Source organism: Haliotis rubra, unplaced genomic scaffold (genome assembly GCF_003918875.1).
Source record: "Haliotis rubra isolate DU_JTF1 unplaced genomic scaffold, ASM391887v1 Scf197, whole genome shotgun sequence".
Lineage (NCBI taxonomy): Eukaryota > Metazoa > Mollusca > Gastropoda > Lepetellida > Haliotidae > Haliotis > Haliotis rubra.
In genome coordinates, this window is record NW_025765969.1 from 197,698 (window position 1) to 217,417 (window position 19,720).

General features: G+C 37.9%; 1 protein-coding gene across 1 annotated transcript in view; it reads right to left on the bottom strand.

The window, feature by feature from the left end:
- Window positions 1-12,100: 12,100 nt before the first annotated feature.
- LOC124274975 overlaps window positions 12,101-19,720 on the bottom strand; it is a 28,661-nt gene continuing 21,041 nt past the window's right edge. Inside the window, exons 14-18 of the mRNA XM_046710348.1 lie at window positions 19,471-19,556; window positions 15,908-15,976; window positions 14,981-15,034; window positions 14,432-14,522; window positions 12,101-12,596 (exon numbers count right to left, since the gene is read on the bottom strand). Coding sequence (XP_046566304.1) covers window positions 12,520-12,596; window positions 14,432-14,522; window positions 14,981-15,034; window positions 15,908-15,976; window positions 19,471-19,556 — 377 coding nt within the window. The 3' untranslated portion in view covers window positions 12,101-12,519. The remainder of the gene's footprint in view (window positions 12,597-14,431; window positions 14,523-14,980; window positions 15,035-15,907; window positions 15,977-19,470; window positions 19,557-19,720) is intronic.

Consider the following 19,720-nt stretch of genomic DNA (forward strand, 5'->3'; position numbering starts at 1 on the left):
GAATAACTACAAATGTATATGAATATGCAAATGTGACTTTCATACACGGTGATTTTAACAGTAGATGCGGCACAGAGGCAGATTATATTGAAGGTGTTGACCTTATTCCCGCACAGGAGGACATTGACCAAGTTGTAAACAACAATGGTAGTTTGTGTTTAGACTTTCTGCTGAGATCTGTATGTTGAATGGGCGATGTGATGGAAAGAATGATTTTACGTATGTTTCCAATTTGGGCTCATCTGTCATTGATTATTGTTTTGTTTCATATGAATGTTTAGATAATTTTAATAATTTCAATGTGCTGCGTCCCTCTGAACTAGTTAACAGTGCTGGCTGCGTGGGCATGTTTGCCGGAGATGTTTCGTTGAAAATTGATCATTCTTTTCTTTCTTGGATGATGGAACTGGACACTTATATCTGCGATACGGAAACAGAGGACTTTGAGAAAGTCAGCACATCCGATCCACCTCATGGCTTTCTCCAATTACCACATACTCTGAAACAACTGTGGGATATGATTAATCGGTTAGAAGCGTCTGTGCAAGGCCAGACTTGTATAGACAAGAGTTATGATGACTTTGTGAAGACTGTGCATGATGAGATGAGTGAGAGATTACCAAGGAAACGTGTTGTTTTATCTTATAGTAATTGAGGTAACCGTAAAAGACGTCATAAACATGCGTGGTGGAATAATAAACTCTCCCAAATGTGGAACGACATGTGTGAAGCTGAAACAATATGGTGTAAAAAATGCGGGGTTGGCAAAAGAAGACTTAAATAGGTATATATTGAATTAAGAAAAATCTTTGATTGAGGGGTTCAGAAAGCAAAGAGATTACACAAAACTAAAATATACACAGACCTGGACACAATATGTGACCAAAATCATAAGGAATTCTGGAAGCGCATAGGGAAAGTTGGAGTTGGTAACGAGAGACGGAAGAACATTCCATGGGAGACAGTGACTGAAAGCGGAGAGATATGTAGAGATAAAGATGTTGTGTTAGACAAGTGGAAGTCAGACTATCAGACGTTATTGAACGGGGATTGTAACATCAGTGGTCCTGACATGGCGTGCATGGATCAAGAGAACGACAATGATTTTACACTTTCTGATGATGAAGGAAGTGAATTTGGCTCTACGTAAAGCTAAGAAACGCAAGGCACCTGGGTTAGACAACATTCCCATGGATTTACTGCAGGGAGATCATATACCTGATATACATTGACTTTTTAATGTGTTTAAAAACCTCGTGTACACCACAAATGTGGAATAAAGGAATCACGTGTCCAATACCAAAGTCTACCTCTGCAGACCCAAGAGATCCGCTGAGCTACAGGGGATGACGATAGCTCCAGCAATCTACAAACTTTATTGCAGTGTTTTAAATGAAAGACTGTACACCTGGGCCGAGAAAAATGACATTATCTGTGATGAACAGAATGGTTTTCGTCATGGTCGATCCACAATAGATCACATCAGCTCCCTGACAAGTATTATTGAAACGATCAAACTTATGAAGAAGTCTACGTATACAGCCTTCACAAGAAAGCCTGTGATGGTTTTAATGGAGGAAAATTGTGGGAACGACTGCATGATTCCGGTATTGGTGGAAGAATGTTTAAAGCGCTACAGTCTTTGTATCAGGTGAGGTGAGGTGAAATTGGGTTTAACGTCGCGCTGGAGAATATTTCGTTCATATGACGACGTGCTTGCGTGTGTATGTGTATGTGCGGCTGCTTGTACTAGCCCAGACTTAAGCTGGTTTTATAGTGCTAGCCCACTGAGATACTATGCCGCAGTGAAGCATGAATACCCCACTCAGACACATTATACTGACTCCGAGCCGACCAGTCCTTGTTGTACCCATTAATGCCGAGCGCCAGGCAGGGACCAACAAGTACCATATTTTAACGTCTTTTGGTATGACGCGGCCGGGGATCGAACCCGCAACCTTCCGCTCTCCGGGCGGACGCTCTAACCACTACACCACGGAGGCGGTCCTTTGTATCAGAGTGTTCAGTGTTCAGTTCGTGTTAACCAACAATATACTCCATGGTTTAGTGTTAATAGAGGTCTGAAACAAGGATGTATGTTGTCTCCTTTACTATTTAACCCCTATATCAACTACTCCATGGTTTAGTGTTAATAGAGGTCTGAAACAAGGATGTATTTTGTCTCAATTACTATTTAACCTCTATATCAACGACCTGGCGAAGAACATCAACGCAGTCGGGCTAGGAGTTCAATGTGGTGACCTCAACATTAGTATATTGGCATACGCAGATGACCTCGTTCTTATAGCTGAAAACAAAGAAGATCGTAACCAACTTTAAACTGTACTTGATGAGCGGTGTGCATCCTATGATACGTGTGTAAACCAGGATAAAATGTCATCCTCTTCAGAGGTCAGAACATCTGTACCATTTAAATGCCGAGATAAAGTATTATGTGTGGTGGACAATTATCAATATTTAGGAGTACTTCTAACCGAGCACCTCAGCTACAACGACATGGCAAAAGCCGCATCCAAATCTGCGAGCAGAGCGCTTGGACTGCTTATTGCAAAATCCAAAAGTTTGGGTGGTCTCCCCTTAATGTGTTCACCAAACTTTATGATTCCATGGTCTGGCCTGTGATGGAATACGGGTCGGCATTATGGGGAACAATTCAATATTCAGGTATCAACGCTATTCACCACCGGGCTATACGTTACTATCTTGGAATTGGAAAGTATACTCCAAACTTGGCTGTTAAAGGTGAATCTGGATGGACATCCCCTGTAGCCAGACAGTGGGCAAGTGTTGCAAGACTGTGGGCAACATTCAAAAACATGAGACGACAGAGATTAAATAGAAACATTTGTGATTGGGCTGATACCTCAACAAGAAGGAACTGGAACAATAGAATGTTACAGTTTGTGCAGAAGAATAATTTGGAACATATAGCAACTTTCAATCACGTGAAAGCCGCCTACTTGTTAATATCGTTAAGAGAGTTAATCTGGACGAATATATAACTTCTTGGGAGAAACAGATCCAATCAGAGACTGGACGAAACGGTAGAAACAAACTACGCACATATAGATCTTTCAAGTCTACCTACTCCACTGAACCATATTTAAAACGCCCCATTCCGAGACAACACCGAAGTGCACTGGCAAAGTTCAGATGTGGAGTTGCACCTTTACATATTGAAACTGGACGATATGAAAACTTGCCCCTGGAAAATCGGAACTGTTTTAATTGTAGAAACCAGCTTGAAGATGAACTACACGCACTTTTAATTTGCTGCAGAACGTGAACGCCTTTTAAACATTTGTCAAGATTTGAGGGATGATTTTAGTGTTTTATCGGACTGTGATAAGTTTATTCGCATTTTAGGTACACCAGATATTGTTCCTTATACTGCCAGCACCTGTCACTCTATTTTAGCCAAACGGAAAGAGCTTTTATATAGTTAATTTTTGTATATACCGTGTATCTTAATATATGTACATATAATATCATGAATCATTATACTTGCAATTGTCTTTCATCGTCTCTCATAAATCGCTGGGCATTTTGGCTGTGTACCTCTGTTTTAACTTTTGTACTATATGATATTTTATGAGCATGATTTTATGTACACAGGTGAGCCGTTCATAAACATTTGATTGATTGATTGATTGATTAATTAATTGATTGATTGATTGTCAGAGTGATATCACAAAAGTGAGGTACATCTAGCCAGACATTGTTAAACTCAAAAATGATATCAACTATATCACTTCATGTACAGGGACTGACAGGGACAAAACCATTCATTCATTCTACAACGTATATGCATTGTGGGAATGTAAACATTGCGAACGTTGCCGTGTCGCTGTTTAATTGTGAGTCGAACTGTGACAATATATCCGTCGAAAAACATAACGCAATGTTTCCAGCAGTGATGTTAGCAGAGTGAAGCAACTGCAAACCAAGAAACGGGTTGCTATGGAGTAGTTTACTGTAGGAGGCTGTACGAGGCGATGACAACTGACATGCATCGTGACGTCGGTTACCAAGGTAGTGACGTCATTACAGTGTGACGTCATGCAAATAGTTAGTCTGTCGTACAGACCCTGAAGTAAATATATCCAAGAAAGCCCACGCAAGTCTAGAAAATGTGGCAAGTCTAGATTTCCTCAGCTTCTGAAAATGAAGAAAGTCTCACAGCTCCTTTTCATTATCTATAAAAAAAATTAATATGAACTTTTTTTCAGTAAAATATGTTCATTTCAGAGACTAGTTGTTAGTCTAGCAAATAGTGTACTACAGTACAAAACTCTTCCGCAACCTCGGTTTGAAACCAGAAAAATAACAAAAATACGCTATTTTGTCAATTTAATGCATGTAAGACGTGGGTAATAAATACGATACGATTTGAAATAACTCGTTGTAAGATAAATGGTATCTGACAGACACTCGTTTAGTAATCTCTATAAGTGCCATACATGAACATGACTTACGACTATCCTAGCGCTAAGAAAGCTTCGAAATTCTAGGCCCCGTCCCCGTGGAGTTACGCTGTCGTTTTGAGTATGTTGGGGTTTGGTTTGTTTGGGGGTTTTTTTTTGTTTGTTTGTTTTGTTTTGTTTTTAAGGGGGTGGGGGGTGTATTGTTATTTTATTATTCTTTTAGATTTTTGGGGAGTTTTGGGCTTTGGGTTTTTTTGTTTTTTGTTGTGTTGTTGTTGTTGTTTTTTGGGGGTTGTTGTTTTTCGAGGGTTTTTGGGGTGTATTTAACTTGCTGTTATTGCTTTTTTATTTGATCTGGGATTAGCTTTCAAATCTATTCATTTTGGCTCTAATAACCTAAATACCCTATCTCTGTATAATGAAATTGCTTTGTTTCTTGTGTGTCACATGAAAGGAGTTGAGCACCACAAACTTTACAATCACGTCACAATACCTTATGATGTAATTTATGAAACTTTGCTGCAAAAAAGCAATGCCCTGTGACGGAAAGAGTGGTTATCAAGAGTGCATCAGCTCCTCTCAGTTATCAGTCATATCTTGTCTATGAATAAGCTCCGCAATGTTGAGAGTTTTCAATATTTGGTTGCTAAATATAGGCTGCAGCGGCGCATTTAAAAACGCGTCAGTTTAGGACAGCACTTTTATTTTAAATATATCCTATATTTCGGTTTCAACTTAATTGATGGGACGTAATGGATTAAAAATTAAAGCTAATATACATATATTATTATATTTTTGATTTAGTAATTTTCTATAGTATGCACAGGAATGCAGTTTATTAAACATATTAATGGAAGCTGCACACATCCAAACGTCGCCGGTCGGAACACCGTTCGGACACCAACCGGTCCGGTCCATCTACCGTGTCAATAAATTCGTTCTTCAGACTCTGGTAACGGCGAGTAAGACATGTGCTAGGGTTAAAGGGGGATGGCTACAAATGATATTTAAGAAATACAGTTCACCCCACCCCCATGTATAGTGTAATAAAGTACAGTTTTGTCCTCGACTGTTTTAACGTTAAAGCACAAGGACACTATATATGAAGGAATAGCAAACTGTATTTCTTTATAAAAAGAAAAAGCATAAAAAATAACATTCCTGTATTTTGGAAATTCAAGAAATCTCTCCAAGAGAAAATAAAAACAGAAAGATATACTGCAACAAAGAACATTGAAGAACATAAATTTGAGCAAAAATGGAGACCACTGGTGGGTATGCTTCAATAGTTCCAGTCTAGTATATTTTTGGTATAAACATGTGAAAATGTATTTGACATGTAGATATTTGACATTTAAATGTATCTTGACTGAATTAATGTATCTTGACTGAATTAATGTATCTTGATTGAATTAATGTATCTTGACTGAATTAATGTATCTTGACTGAATTAATGTAGTGTATATAAGACTATGCAAATATATGTACACTCTTGAACTGAATAAAAATATATGAAAAAAAACAACACCAACTGTATTTCTTTTCTGAGATATCAAATATAACACTTCCCGGTGATTACTCAAAGACGCTCGTTGAGGGTACAATGTGTGAAGCCCATTTCTGGTGTGCCCCGCCGTGATATTGCTGGAATATTGCTAAAAGCAGGCGTACAACTAAACTCAACCACTCACTCAACCACTCACTCACTCACTCGTTGAGGGCTGACTAACGTTTCTATGCCCAATATAAGTGTACATCACTGCCCACGGATGAAGGTGACTAGTCACGTGACATTTCGCTAATGTACAGTGGAACTCTTGACATAGCCCGAGTTAGCGAACATAGCCATGTCGCTGTGTAATTGTGAGTCGAGCTGAGGTGACTGTAGGCGACTGTATTAGACAATGGCAACTGACATCGTGACGTCGGTTACCAAACGTAGGTTTGATTTTGAGGGTGCAGACTCGAATGGCGTCCTGACGTCAAGACAGTGTGGCGTAATGCAAAAAGTGTAGTTATCGCACAAATATAGTACTGTCGGCGCCTTTGATCTTTTAGCGATGCATCTTAGAATGCCCTGTATCCTAGTGTAATGTACGACCAGGGATAATCTACAACATTATATAGTCTCCCTGGTATGACATATCAACACAATATCGCAATAAAATAATTGATCATATGATAAAACTAATTAGTATGTACTGTGAAGTCATGTTGACAATTTCGGAATGCTCTGCAGGGGCGGATACAGATTTTTGAGGAAGGGGGGGTGCACACTATTGAGAAAAGGAGGGGTGCACACTTCATTTCCACCCGAGTTTCAATGGTCATTTAACATACTTTCAGCACAAGGGGTGCACACACCCCCTCTCTCCCCTCTGGATCCGCCTTTGCTCTGTCCTACCCGAGTTCCATGGGGCCCACCCAAATATATACCCGGTCAAAATTGGTCTTCAGCAACCCATGCTTGTCGATGGAGGTCACTAACGGGATCGGGATCGGTGGTCAGGCTCGCTGACGTGGTTGACACATGTCATCGTTGATTACTGGATTGTCTGGTCCAGACTCGATTATTTACATATCGCTGCTATATAGCTGTAATATTGCTGAGTGCTGCGTTAAACAACAAACAAAGCTGTTTGTTGCTTAAACAACAATCAATATATAAATTCACACTTACACGTCTATTTCTCTATCCAGGGTAGTGAGTGAGTTTAGCCTTATGCAGCTTTAGCAATATTCCAGCATTATCACGAGGACACCAGAAATAGTCTTCACACATTTTACCAGTGTATGAAATAAGCCCAAAACCCAGCCAGACATCAGGGCTGGTAACTTTAAAACGTTACCACCCCAAAATGGATTTAACCTGACCAGACAATCCAAAGAAAATTAATCAGATGTATGTTTTCTAAAAAAATTTACCAGACCATCCGTCTGGCTCGCTGTAAATGTGTAGACCGTCCGTCAGAAATCTAGCCCGTCTGAGTGGTCGGACAGGCCTTATTTCATACACTGATTGTACCCATGTGGGGAATCGAACTGGGATCTTCAGCGTGACAGGAGACAGTTTAACCAGTAGATGTTAAACATCACACACTTCCTGTCCCTGTGTGCTCATACTAGTTCCACGGTGGAACAGGTGGTCCTGTGGTCAAAGACAACTCAGCTTTCTCTGAGGAGTTGCCTCCCTTCACCTTGTCAGGATCTGTTAACCGCAATACTTCCTTGCAATAATACATTTAGAACATCCCCAACTCTGCTATCACAATGTGACGACATGAATTCTTCGAACCTCAACAGTCCCTGGACAAGTACTTGTGTGTATAATGGTACATGCACTTCACATTTTAATCAGAACAAAACGGTTGTGATGTGATATAGTTACCCAAATGTTTGTCCTGTTTGTTTGTACACATCCATTATTGTGTTCAGGCTGATTCATCGATGCAAAAACACCAGGCAAAGAAATGTGATTGTTCAGATATTTTCAAAATTTGAAAAAAGATTGGCGAGTGGACATTCAAAGAATATGTTGTTTCTTTTTAAAATATTCCATGTGTGATAAACGACAATATATAGTGCACTGATACCCCTGAGTTGTGTTGCGCGAGATATACCAGGATCCACTGACCATGGGTTCGAATCCCAAACTCACCCCAGTTATGTTCCTTGATTTGTCCATACAATGCAGTGCTGTGGTGAACTTCTAATGGCTTGATCACCTTGGACTTCTCTCCTACACTAGGCTGACAGCCACCAATGCTCAAGGAAATGCTCAAATCAGCATAAAACCTGAAGTCATTTTACTAAACTAACTGATGTCACCAGGTTTGAAACATCTATATGTGGAGTGAGTGAGTTTAGTTTTATGCTGCTCAATATTCCAGCAATATCATGACAGGGAAAACCAGAAATGGGCTTCACATATTGTGCCCATTTGGGGAATTGCACCTGGGTCTTCGGGTCTTCGGCGTGACGAGCAAACGCCTTAACCACTAGGCTACCCCACCACCCCCCCATTCTTGGAAGTGATCATAAAATCTCTAACATACTACCCACAAAAAGTTTAGACTCACTTAAAGCACTCACTATTTGTTATGCATATATGTATGGTTACATCGAAGATGAATTTCTCCACTAACTTTGGGGAACCAACTGCAAACTTTATGCAGATGAATTGCACGAGGATCATGCATTAAATTGCTAAAAAGCATGTGCAAATATCGTGCATGTGAACAGCTGTGTTGTGGTGTAAAATTTTGTTAAAAATTCACCAATTTTCACTCGGTTTCATCATTTTTTTAACCCATAACAATAATCTTTTCAACGATACGAATTTGTTTTACAATACATCAGTTCATGTGTAAACAGTACCTTTAAACAGTATGGAAAATTTTGCAAAATCTAGCTGAGTTGACTTAAGTAACAGGCTACATTTACACTAGTGAGTCTAAACTTTTGATGGGGAGTATAGGTCATTATTCATGGTGATCTAAAACTTCTTGCAGCAAAATTCAAACATAAAATAACATCTTTGTTGTTATTTAAAACATTTTTGGTTAGGAAACTATTCTGTTGTATTACCTGCTGCATTGTGGCAAGACTGACTGACTGACTGAGTTTGGTTTTACGCCGCTTTTGGCAATATTCCAGCAACATCACGGCAGGGGACACCAGAAATGGGCTTCACACATTGTACCCATGTGGGGATTCGAACCCGGGTCTTCGGCGTGACGAGCCAACGCTTTAACCACTAGGCTACCCCACCGCCCCTCATTGTGGCAAGAACATTTGTTGATATGGTGAACTACTAACAAAGGTCCACAGTATGTGGGTCACTAAATAATTGACCAAGGTTTTATAAATTGTGGTGAGATGAGATTTGTGTGAATTAGAAACGGATATTGTTCATTTGAGACATGTTGTTTATTTCAACAACACTAAATATACACTGACATGTGAAAAAGAATGTTTTTTCAGGAAGTGCTTTTTTTAAAAAACAGTCTGATTAATATGCACAACAGGGAATATATTGAATCCATATCCTCTGGAAATGATGCTAGATCTTTTACATGGAACTAGCAAACTCAAATCAGCTGTCTGTCCAGCACATGCAAGACATAAAGGCCAGAGTACAACCCTTCTCAGTTATCTGCTGAAACCTAATGCAGTAGCACCTGTCACTCCAACAATTTGCCCCCAAAATATAATGTTTGTTGCCTGACACTCCACAGCCATACTGCCATGCAACTGTGGCCTATAAAGGAACCAGACAATCAAGTGATGTTTAATAACTCAACTTACTAGGTTTCACTTTTGATTTATTGATATAAAGTTTCCATGAAATACATTTGCCTTATATCACATAGACTTGTACATTTGGGACTTGTATTACATTGTCTTGTACAAACATTCATTGTATACCACTTGTATTACATTGTCTTGTGCAAACATTCAGCATGTCATATCACATGTATTACATTCTCTTATGCTAAAATTCAGCATATCATATCACATGTATTACATTGTCTTATGCTAAAATTCAGCATATCATATCACATGTATTACATTGTCTTATGCTAACATTCAGCATATCATATCACTTGTATTACATTGTCTTATGCTAACATTCAGCATATCATATCACTTGTATTACATTGTCTTATGCTAACATTCAGCATATCATATCACTTGTATTACATTGTCTTATGCTAACATTCAGCATGTCATACCACTTGTATTACATTGTCTTATGCTAACATTCAGCATATCATATCACATGTATTACATTGTCTTATACTAACATTCAGCATATCATATCACTTGTATTACATTGTCTTATACTAACATTCAGCATGTCATATCACTTGTATTACATTGTCTTATACTAACATTCAGCATATCATATCACTTGTATTACATTGTCTTATGCTAACATTCAGCATATCATATCACTTGTATTACATTGTCTTATGCTAACATTCAGCATATCATATCACTTGTATTACATTGTCTTATGCTAACATTCAGCATATCATATCACATGTATTACATTGTCTTATGCTAACATTCAGCATATCATATCACTTGTATTACATTGTCTTATGCTAACATTCAGCATATCATATCACTATTACATTGTCTTATGCAGCATATCATATCACTTGTATTACATTGTCTTATGCTAACATTCAGCATATCATATCACTTGTATTACATTGTCTTATGCTAACATTCAGCATGTCATATCACTTGTATTACATTGTCTTATACTAACATTCAGCATGTCATATCACTTGTATTACATTGTCTTATGCTAACATTCAGCATATCATATCACTTGTATTACATTGTCTTATGCTAACATTCAGCATATCATATCACTTGTATTACATTGTCTTATGCTAACATTCAGCATATCATATCACTTGTATTACATTGTCTTATACTAACATTCAGCATATCATATCACTTGTATTACATTGTCTTATACTAACATTCAGCATATCATATCACTTGTATTACATTGTCTTATGCTAACATTCAGCATGTCATACCACTTGTATTACACATGTCTTATACTAACATTCAGCATATCACTATCACTTATTACATTGTCTTATGCTAACATTCAGCATGTCATATCCACTTGTATTACATTGTCTTATGCTAACATTCAGCATATCATATCACATTGTCTTATGCTATTCAGCATTGTATTACATTGTCTTATGCTAACAGTCAGCATATCATATCACATTTATTACATTGTCTTGTACAAACATTCACTGTATACCACTTGTATTACATTGTCTTGTGCTAACATTCAGCATCTCATATCACTTGTATTACATTGTCTTATGCTAACATTCAGCATGTCATATCACTTGTATTACATTGTCTTATGCTAACATTCAGCATGTCATATCACTTGTATTACATTGTATTACATTGTCTTATGCTAACATTCAGCATATCATATCACTTGTATTACATTGTCTTATGCTAACATTCAGCATATCATATCACTTGTATTACACTGTCTTATACTAACATTCAGCATGTCATATCACTTGTATTACACTGTCTTATGCTAACATTCAGCATATCATATCACTTGTATTACATTGTCTTATGCTAACATTCAGCATATCATATCACTTGTATTACATTGTCTTATGCTAACATTCAGCATATCATATCACTTGTATTACATTGTCTTATGCTAACATTCAGCATATCATATCACTTGTATTACATTGTCTTATGCTAACATTCAGCATGTCATATCACTTGTATTACATTGTCTTATGCTAACATTCAGCATATCATATCACTTGTATTACATTGTCTTATGCTAACATTCAGCATGTCATATCACTTGTATTACACTGTCTTATGCTAACATTCAGCATGTCATATCACTTGTATTACACTGTCTTATGCTAACATTCAGCATGTCATATCACTTGTATTACATTGTCTTATGCTTATGCTAACATTCAGCATATCATATCACTTGTATTACATTGTCTTATGCTAACATTCAGCATATCATATCACTTGTATTACATTGTCTTATGCTAACATTCAGCATATCACTATGTATTACACACTGTCTTATGCTAACATTCAGCATGTCATATCTTGTATTACACTGTCTTATGCTAACATTCAGCATGTCATATCACTTGTATTACACTGTCTTATGCTAACATTCAGCATATCATATCACTTGTATTACATTGTCTTATGCTAACATTCAGCATATCATATCACTTGTATTACATTGTCTTATGCTAACATTCAGCATATCATATCACTTGTATTACATTGTCTTATGCTAACATTCAACATATCATGTCACTCATGTTACAATATCTTGTGCTAGCATTGAGCACATCATATCACTTGTGTAAGGTAACATTGTCTCGTGCTATATTTCAGCATATCACATCTCTAATATTACACTGTTTTTTGGTTAACACAGAGTATTTCTAATGCCTCTCATTGTCCCTTGCAAACATTCAGTATATCAATCAAATGTTGTATACAGGATATGATATTCTGATTATTGTAGGACACAAGTTTTGGCCACAACGTTGCTGTGTGTTTTCACTACTGTTGACTTGAAAAGCGATGATTTACCTACAGAAAATAAAAAATGAATAAGTTAATAAATAAAACAAACTATGCTGACTTGTGTCGCATTTTACAGAAACTGTAAAACGTCAATAATATTTTGTATACTGGTCTAAAGATCAGAAAGAAAAGAATCATGTATATCTCCAGGGTGAGTGAGTGAGTTTAGTTTTACGCCGCTTTTAGCAATATTCCTGCAATATCACAGCGGGGGACACCAGAAATGGGCTTCACATGTTGTACCCATGTGGGGAATCGAACCCTGACCTTCAGCGTGACGAGCAAACGCTTTAACCACTAGGCTACCCCACTGCCCCATCTCCAGGGTGAGTGAGTGAGTGAGAGTTCAAAATAGCCACACCTATTTCTCAACAATATATAGCAAGAATATATTTTCCCATTCCAAAAAATATTCTTCATTTTTCAGAAAATATCATCATTGTGAAAAAGGTATTCTTTAAATAAGAACTACAAATCATTCACAGTGTCCAGAAATGCAACAGAAGGCTGATTTGTGTTCAGCTGTGCATAGGAACATCCCAACAACATTGCTTGTTAGTCAACATTTTCCTGATACAGTGAAGAAACAGTAAAATCCACTCAGTTACTGAAGCAGATACTGATTAGCATAATTCCAAAATTCTGATTTGGGACGTTTTTGTTGCACTGTAATGAAGGTATATAAGAAACAATGCCAACTAAGTCACTACTCTCATAGGAGTAAAGGTAAGAACAACATATAACATGTACGTGATTTCTCTGTCTCAAAAGAGATTGATTGACTGATTGTTGTCTAACGCCGGACTCAGCAGTGTTCCAGCTATATGGCGGCCATCTGTAAATAATCAAGTCTGGACCAGATACAGTCTAAGTAAACTTAGGCTCAGTATTATTCGTTACACTGCTATACTGAGTCTAACAAAACCTAGTAGAATGTCGCGTCAGCTAACCTTTTCGACTGACCAATCAGAACACAGCTTACCAAAAGTAAGCAGAAGTTAACATTCACACATAGCGTTTGAACCTTTACCTAAAAAACTCGAATGATTCTGAATGCTGTTTTCCGCACAATCGCTTCCGACTGATACACGCAATGAGTAAACAGTGGCTGAAAATAGCATTTTTGTCAATATTCAAGGATGTCATTGTGAGAAAATATAAGCAAATAGTAACCATGTCATTAGAAACCCATAAGTGTATATACTGCAGGTCAGATATCTGTGTTTTATGTGGATTTTCGTTTGTTGATAGATCAGTGTCAACGACCAGGGAAGAGAAAATCCAAAAACCCGTCGAAACCTAACAAGTAGTCGTTGTCTGATTGGTTAAATCCATTCAGACGTCTCGCGTTTCATTGGACGGTCAAAGTTTAGCTGACACGACCTTCTACTAGGTTTTGTTAGACTCAGTATAGCAGTGTAACGAATAATACTGAGCCTAAGTTTACTTAGACTGTACCAGATAATCCAGTGATCAACAGCATGAGCATCGATCTACGCAATTGGGATACAATTACATGTGTCAACCAAGTGAGCGAGTCTGACTACCCGATCACATTAGTCGCCTCTTACAACAAGCATGGGTTACTGAAGACCAATTCTAACAAAACTTAACTAACTAACTCACTCACTCACAAACTCACTTACTCAGGGTATACAGATGACATTTCAGGTCTTCATTTAGACAGACAATGGTTATTCAGGGTTTAGGGATGGTTTCTCAATTTTTCATGCAGAGATATATCAGAGTAAAAGATTTAATTCAAATGAGATTAACCCTAACTGACCCTGAATATACAGCCAACTGAGTTTGAGAAGACAGGCCAACCTCCGTCCACCTACCTGACTGTCTGGCAATCTTGTCAGCCACAAGAAGATACTCATAGAAGTCAAGAGTCTCTGACTTGTTGACGTCAACTTCCCACATGGCCTCCTGAAACAGTCATGTAACCATGGTAACGAGTGAAGACGTGTATTTTAAACTGTTTATCATGATTATTGCGATATCTGGTGCAGTAGTAAGCTGGTTTGAACACCCTCTGAGACAGCATTCCAGTTATATCACAGTAGGTGAGCTTGCTGTGGGAGGAAAGATCAGGGTAAAGCAGGGCTCGGACATTTATCACTTTGGTGAAACCCTGAGCCTGAATGTTGAGCTGAGATAGGGATATCATCGGGTTGAACCAGAATTTGAATCAACAAAACTTAGACCCAACATTCCAGTGACTCAGATTGTCAGCAACAATTCACTCAGTTAAAGTAGAATGATATAAATCAAGTCACTCATGGATCACACGATCCATTTGGTGCTCTCCTATGACCAGCAGAAGTTGTTAGGGAGCTATTCTCACCTGGAACTCCCACAGGGACTACTGGATCAGTGAATCTCACCTGGGCCTGACTAGCAGTAAACTGCATCCCAAGGGCTTTCAGGGCTCCTACAACCTGAAAAAACACACCATATTGTATTCATCCAGGTGAGTGAGTATTGTTTTACTCTTTTTTCTTGTTTTATGCTCCACTTACAATCCTTTTCATTTGCTATAGCACTGAGAATACGTTTTGAATTATCATGATGAAAAACAATACTAGTATTTGTGTGATGATTTAATTTAGGTTAGTCTAATCTGGATCTTCACAGGTAGGAGAAAAGCATGGATTACTGAAGATCAATTCTAACCCGAACGCCTCCATTTTGAACTGGTATAAGTGAGTTAGAGTGAGTATGTTTTTATGCCGCTTTTAGCAATATTACAGCAAGGGAGACACCAGAAATGGGCTTCACACATTGTACCCATGTGGGGAATCAAAGCCGGGTCTTCGGTGTGATGAGCCAACACTTTAACCACTAGGCTACCCCACCACCCCAAAATGGGTGTAACCAACTATGGCTGTACCAAACTAAAATTACTGGTTCTTTATAGTTTGTTATTTTTTATTAGTTAGGCCAGACCAATTTTATTTCTTGTTTTACAGATCCGCCGGTCATATTTTTTCAAGATTAAGAAAAAAAATAAAAATTAATTTTCCCTGCACAAAAAATAAAATTTTGATATTTCTACTGGCCAAAAGTGTAAATGTGCAAGAAATTTTTTTTTTCGTCAAGCTGGAACAAAACATGTGATTGTTTTTTCCCCCATATACATTTCATAAATAATTGTCAAAAGTAAAATACTTTTGGTATTTGAAAGGAATATTACTTTGACTGGTGATTTTTATTTTTATTTCTTTTTCCTCCTGCTTTCAGGATTTCTGAGGACAAAAATCTGTAAAATAAGAAATAAAATTGGTCTGGCCTTATTATGCTTTTCGTCTTACCTCAGAAAAGTCAAGTGACCTGTCACCATTGTCATCATACTCCTGGAACCTCTCCCATTGCTCGTCAAGCTGGAACAAAACAGTACCGCTACAACATTACAGCTGTATAAATGTGTAATCAACATGTTGAGCATTGAATACATGATTTATGAATACATATTGCCTAAAGTATATTGCCAAATGTAACATATGTTATATTTAGGATTACAAATTCTCAGTGAGGTACAGATAAATGTGTAATCAACATGTGTTAATATTTAGGAATACAAATTGCCTAAAAGTATATTGCCAAATGTAACATATGTTATATTTAGGATTACAAATTCTCAGTGAGGTACAGATTCAAGTACAGTTTTGGCTTGAGTACAATCAGGGATTTGAACCCACATCCAGTGTGAGTCACCTAATGCCTAATTAATTTACACATGTCAGAGATCTAGACTGTGAGTTAGCAGAGTTCCATTATGTGGTGGCTGGGTGGGTTAGAGTGCTGACTCTAAGAGTGTGGGTTTGAATCCCAGATGAGACTCAACCCCCCAAAAATATTAGAATCTGTATCTTACTGACAAAGTGTGATCCCAAATATAGCATATGTTGTATGATGAGTACTGATCTACACAATTGGCATACAGTGACATGTATCAGTCAACACATATCAACTCACTGGTCATCTAAGCATCAATGTGAAAAACACAGATTGTCACTTCAGGGTCTGTGATCAGGTTTGGTGTAGGGGTGAAACGGTACGCTCTTACCACGGCGTGGTACGTATTGCGGTACAAGGCCTTCGGTTTGGTCCGTTTCGGTTCGGTATATGAGATATGATCATAATGCAGGAAACTGACAAGAGCCAAACCTTACATTGTTTAATAACATGGAAAAAAATAACCATAATCTTTGTTATTTTGAATGAACAAAACTGTCATTTCATGACAAGATAGAAGAACTAAAGTGTCACTGGAACCTTGGAGCTCACAGCAGTGGCAAAATAGCAAGTAGCCAAGTATGATTAAAAGTCAGTAAAATCACATCAGCATTTACTTCAGTGAAATCACCACAGCCCAGAAAGTTCATGTTTGAAAAAACTAAAAAGAATACACAAATCAGACCTTATCGTATGTGACTCTGTTGATGACATATCACAGATAAAAAAATCAAACAAATTAACTTAATACAGTTGTCATAAGACAGTTACAGTCTGTGTGGCAGATCATTGTCCTTGGTCTAAATCATTGCCTATCTCTCATTTCAGTCGGTTAAACATTTAGAGACTTTCAAGTTTCCACAGTCCTTGGGAAGTACTGCCACACAATCTTGGCACATTCCAGAATTGTTTTTATTCAGTTTTCAGATTCATTCAAAATATCTTTTTAAGTTCACTCAGAAATGTATTTCTCCTTTCTGAAACAAATATGTTTTTTCTCTATTTATTGGTAGTTAAATGTTCATTGCTCTGATATAGCTTGCAATGAGATGGTAGCAACAACAAACAAACATAAGGCTTAAGAACTGTGATGGGAAAGCCACCAGATCCATACCCATAATTGCAGTTATCCCTCACCATAACGCTGGTCTTGGGGTCTATGGATGGGAGTTAGGAAAAAAAAAACTTGGAAAAAAAGTACCAGTTAAAAAGTACTAAATTTGCCTAGAAAAAAGTCCTCCAGTAAAAAGACCTACTTTTAATTTTTTATACCAAATGTTAAGAAGATACAACAATGTAAATTTGCATCTGCAATGATACATTTGCTGATATCTACTGAATTTTATTCAGTCTAATAATGGTGGCCACACCACGGAGAAACTCTGGGTTTGATTTCCTCCCAGAAACAATGTCAGTGCACATTCTCTGCAGACGTTTCTGCATCTTGATGACAACAGTCTTTGGTTTATTCACAGGCATATTGCCGATGATGTCCTGAGCAAATAGTCCTCACTGTTGTTTGCTCCTTCTGGAACCATTCGATGGTTCGCCACACAGATGGGTGATGGTGACCAACCCAGTTAAAGAACTTGGTGTTCCATCCCTCCCTTTTAAAACAATCTTGTTGTGAACACTAATTATTCTTTGATTCAATCAGCTAAAATCGCATTTTAACTGTGAGTTCTTTGACAAACAGTACTCATTTAAATCCTGGATTAGATCTGCTCAATTAAAATATCACTGTTCTTGGTTAACTCAAGTATTTTAGTCCATGTGATTAAATTTAATCAAATAAAATGAAATCGAGGAAGATTGTTTTATTATGAGTTTTCTGACATCATATGTTTTCGGATGGCAGTGTTTACCCATGCTATAACGCGGTGTGTTGCATCACAGCAAACATCGTCAGTACTCGGCTGATGGCGTGTATTTATAATAAAGTTGACTTTAATAAGTTATGACGATGTTTCGCTGTTCGTCTGATTTGAAATAACTGAAATAGAAACAGAATCAAGCTACTGATCTGCTATCTGCAGTTGCTGTCTTGCTGACTTTGTAAGTAGATGACTCAAGGCGATCTCAAACTTACTTCCAGGAAAATAGCGGCCGTCAAGCAAAGAAATGCATAGATTTTGACCAAATGATTTGATTTCTAGACATTTTAGAAAATGTTTAAAATGATTCATAAAATGACGGTCCGAAAACCGAATTTTTGGATTGCATTACGGTATATGGAACCGAAGGCAAAATACCGCAGTTCTGCTAATACCGCGGTATACCGTTTCACCCCTAGTTTGGTGTTACGCCAACAATAGACATACAATTTCGGGAAGGTCATCTTTACTGAACTCACTGATGACCAGTTTAAAGATCTCTGGTCCGCTCAAATGACCAGTTTAAAGATCTCTGGTCCACTCAAATGACCAGTCTAGAGATCTCTGGTCCACTCAAATGACCAGTCTAAAGATATCTGGTCCACTCAAATGACAAGTCTAGAGATCTCTGGTCCACTCAAATGACCAGTCTAGAGATCTCTGGTCCACTCAAATGACCAGTCTAAAGATCTCTGGTCCTACTCAAATGGTCCTTTTAAATGACCAGTCTAGAGATCTCTGGTCCACTCAAATGACCAGTCTAGAGATCTCTGGTCCACTCAAATGACCAGTCTAGAGATCTCTGGTCCACTCAAATGACCAGTCTAGAGATATCTGGTCCACTCAAATGACCAGTCTAGAGATATCTGGTCTGCTCAAATGACCAGTTTAAAGATCTCTAGTCCACTCAAATGACCAGTCTAAAGATATCTGGTCCACTCAAATGACAAGTCTAGAGATCTCTAGTCCACTCAAATGACCAGTCTAGAGATCTCTGGTCCACACAAATGACCAGTCTAGAGATCTCTGGTCCACACAAATGACCAGTCTAGAGATCTCTAGTCCACACAAATGACCAGTCTAGAGATCTCTGGTCCCCACAAATGACCAGTCTAGAGATCTCTGGTCCACTCAAATGACCAGTCTAGAGATCTCTAGTCCACACAAATGACCAGTCTAGAGATCTCTGGTCCACACAAATGACCAGTCTAGAGATCTCTGGTCCACACAAATGACCAGTCTTGCTGTAAAGGTGATGTACTCACAAATTCTCTGGTCATGTGGGGGAAGTGTTTCTTGCATGCTGCCCAGTCCACAAACTTGCCGGTCGGATCCAGCATAGTTGGATTGTCTGATATAAAATAGATGATTCACCAGTAAGGTAAATAAACAGACAAAACAGATAGAGGGCCAGGTTATTCTCTACAACTCTTGAAACAATCTTCAAGTTTCAACTTTAGAGATAACTGCTTAGAAATGAAATGCTGTTTTTTCTTCAACTGTGAAGTTGTGATG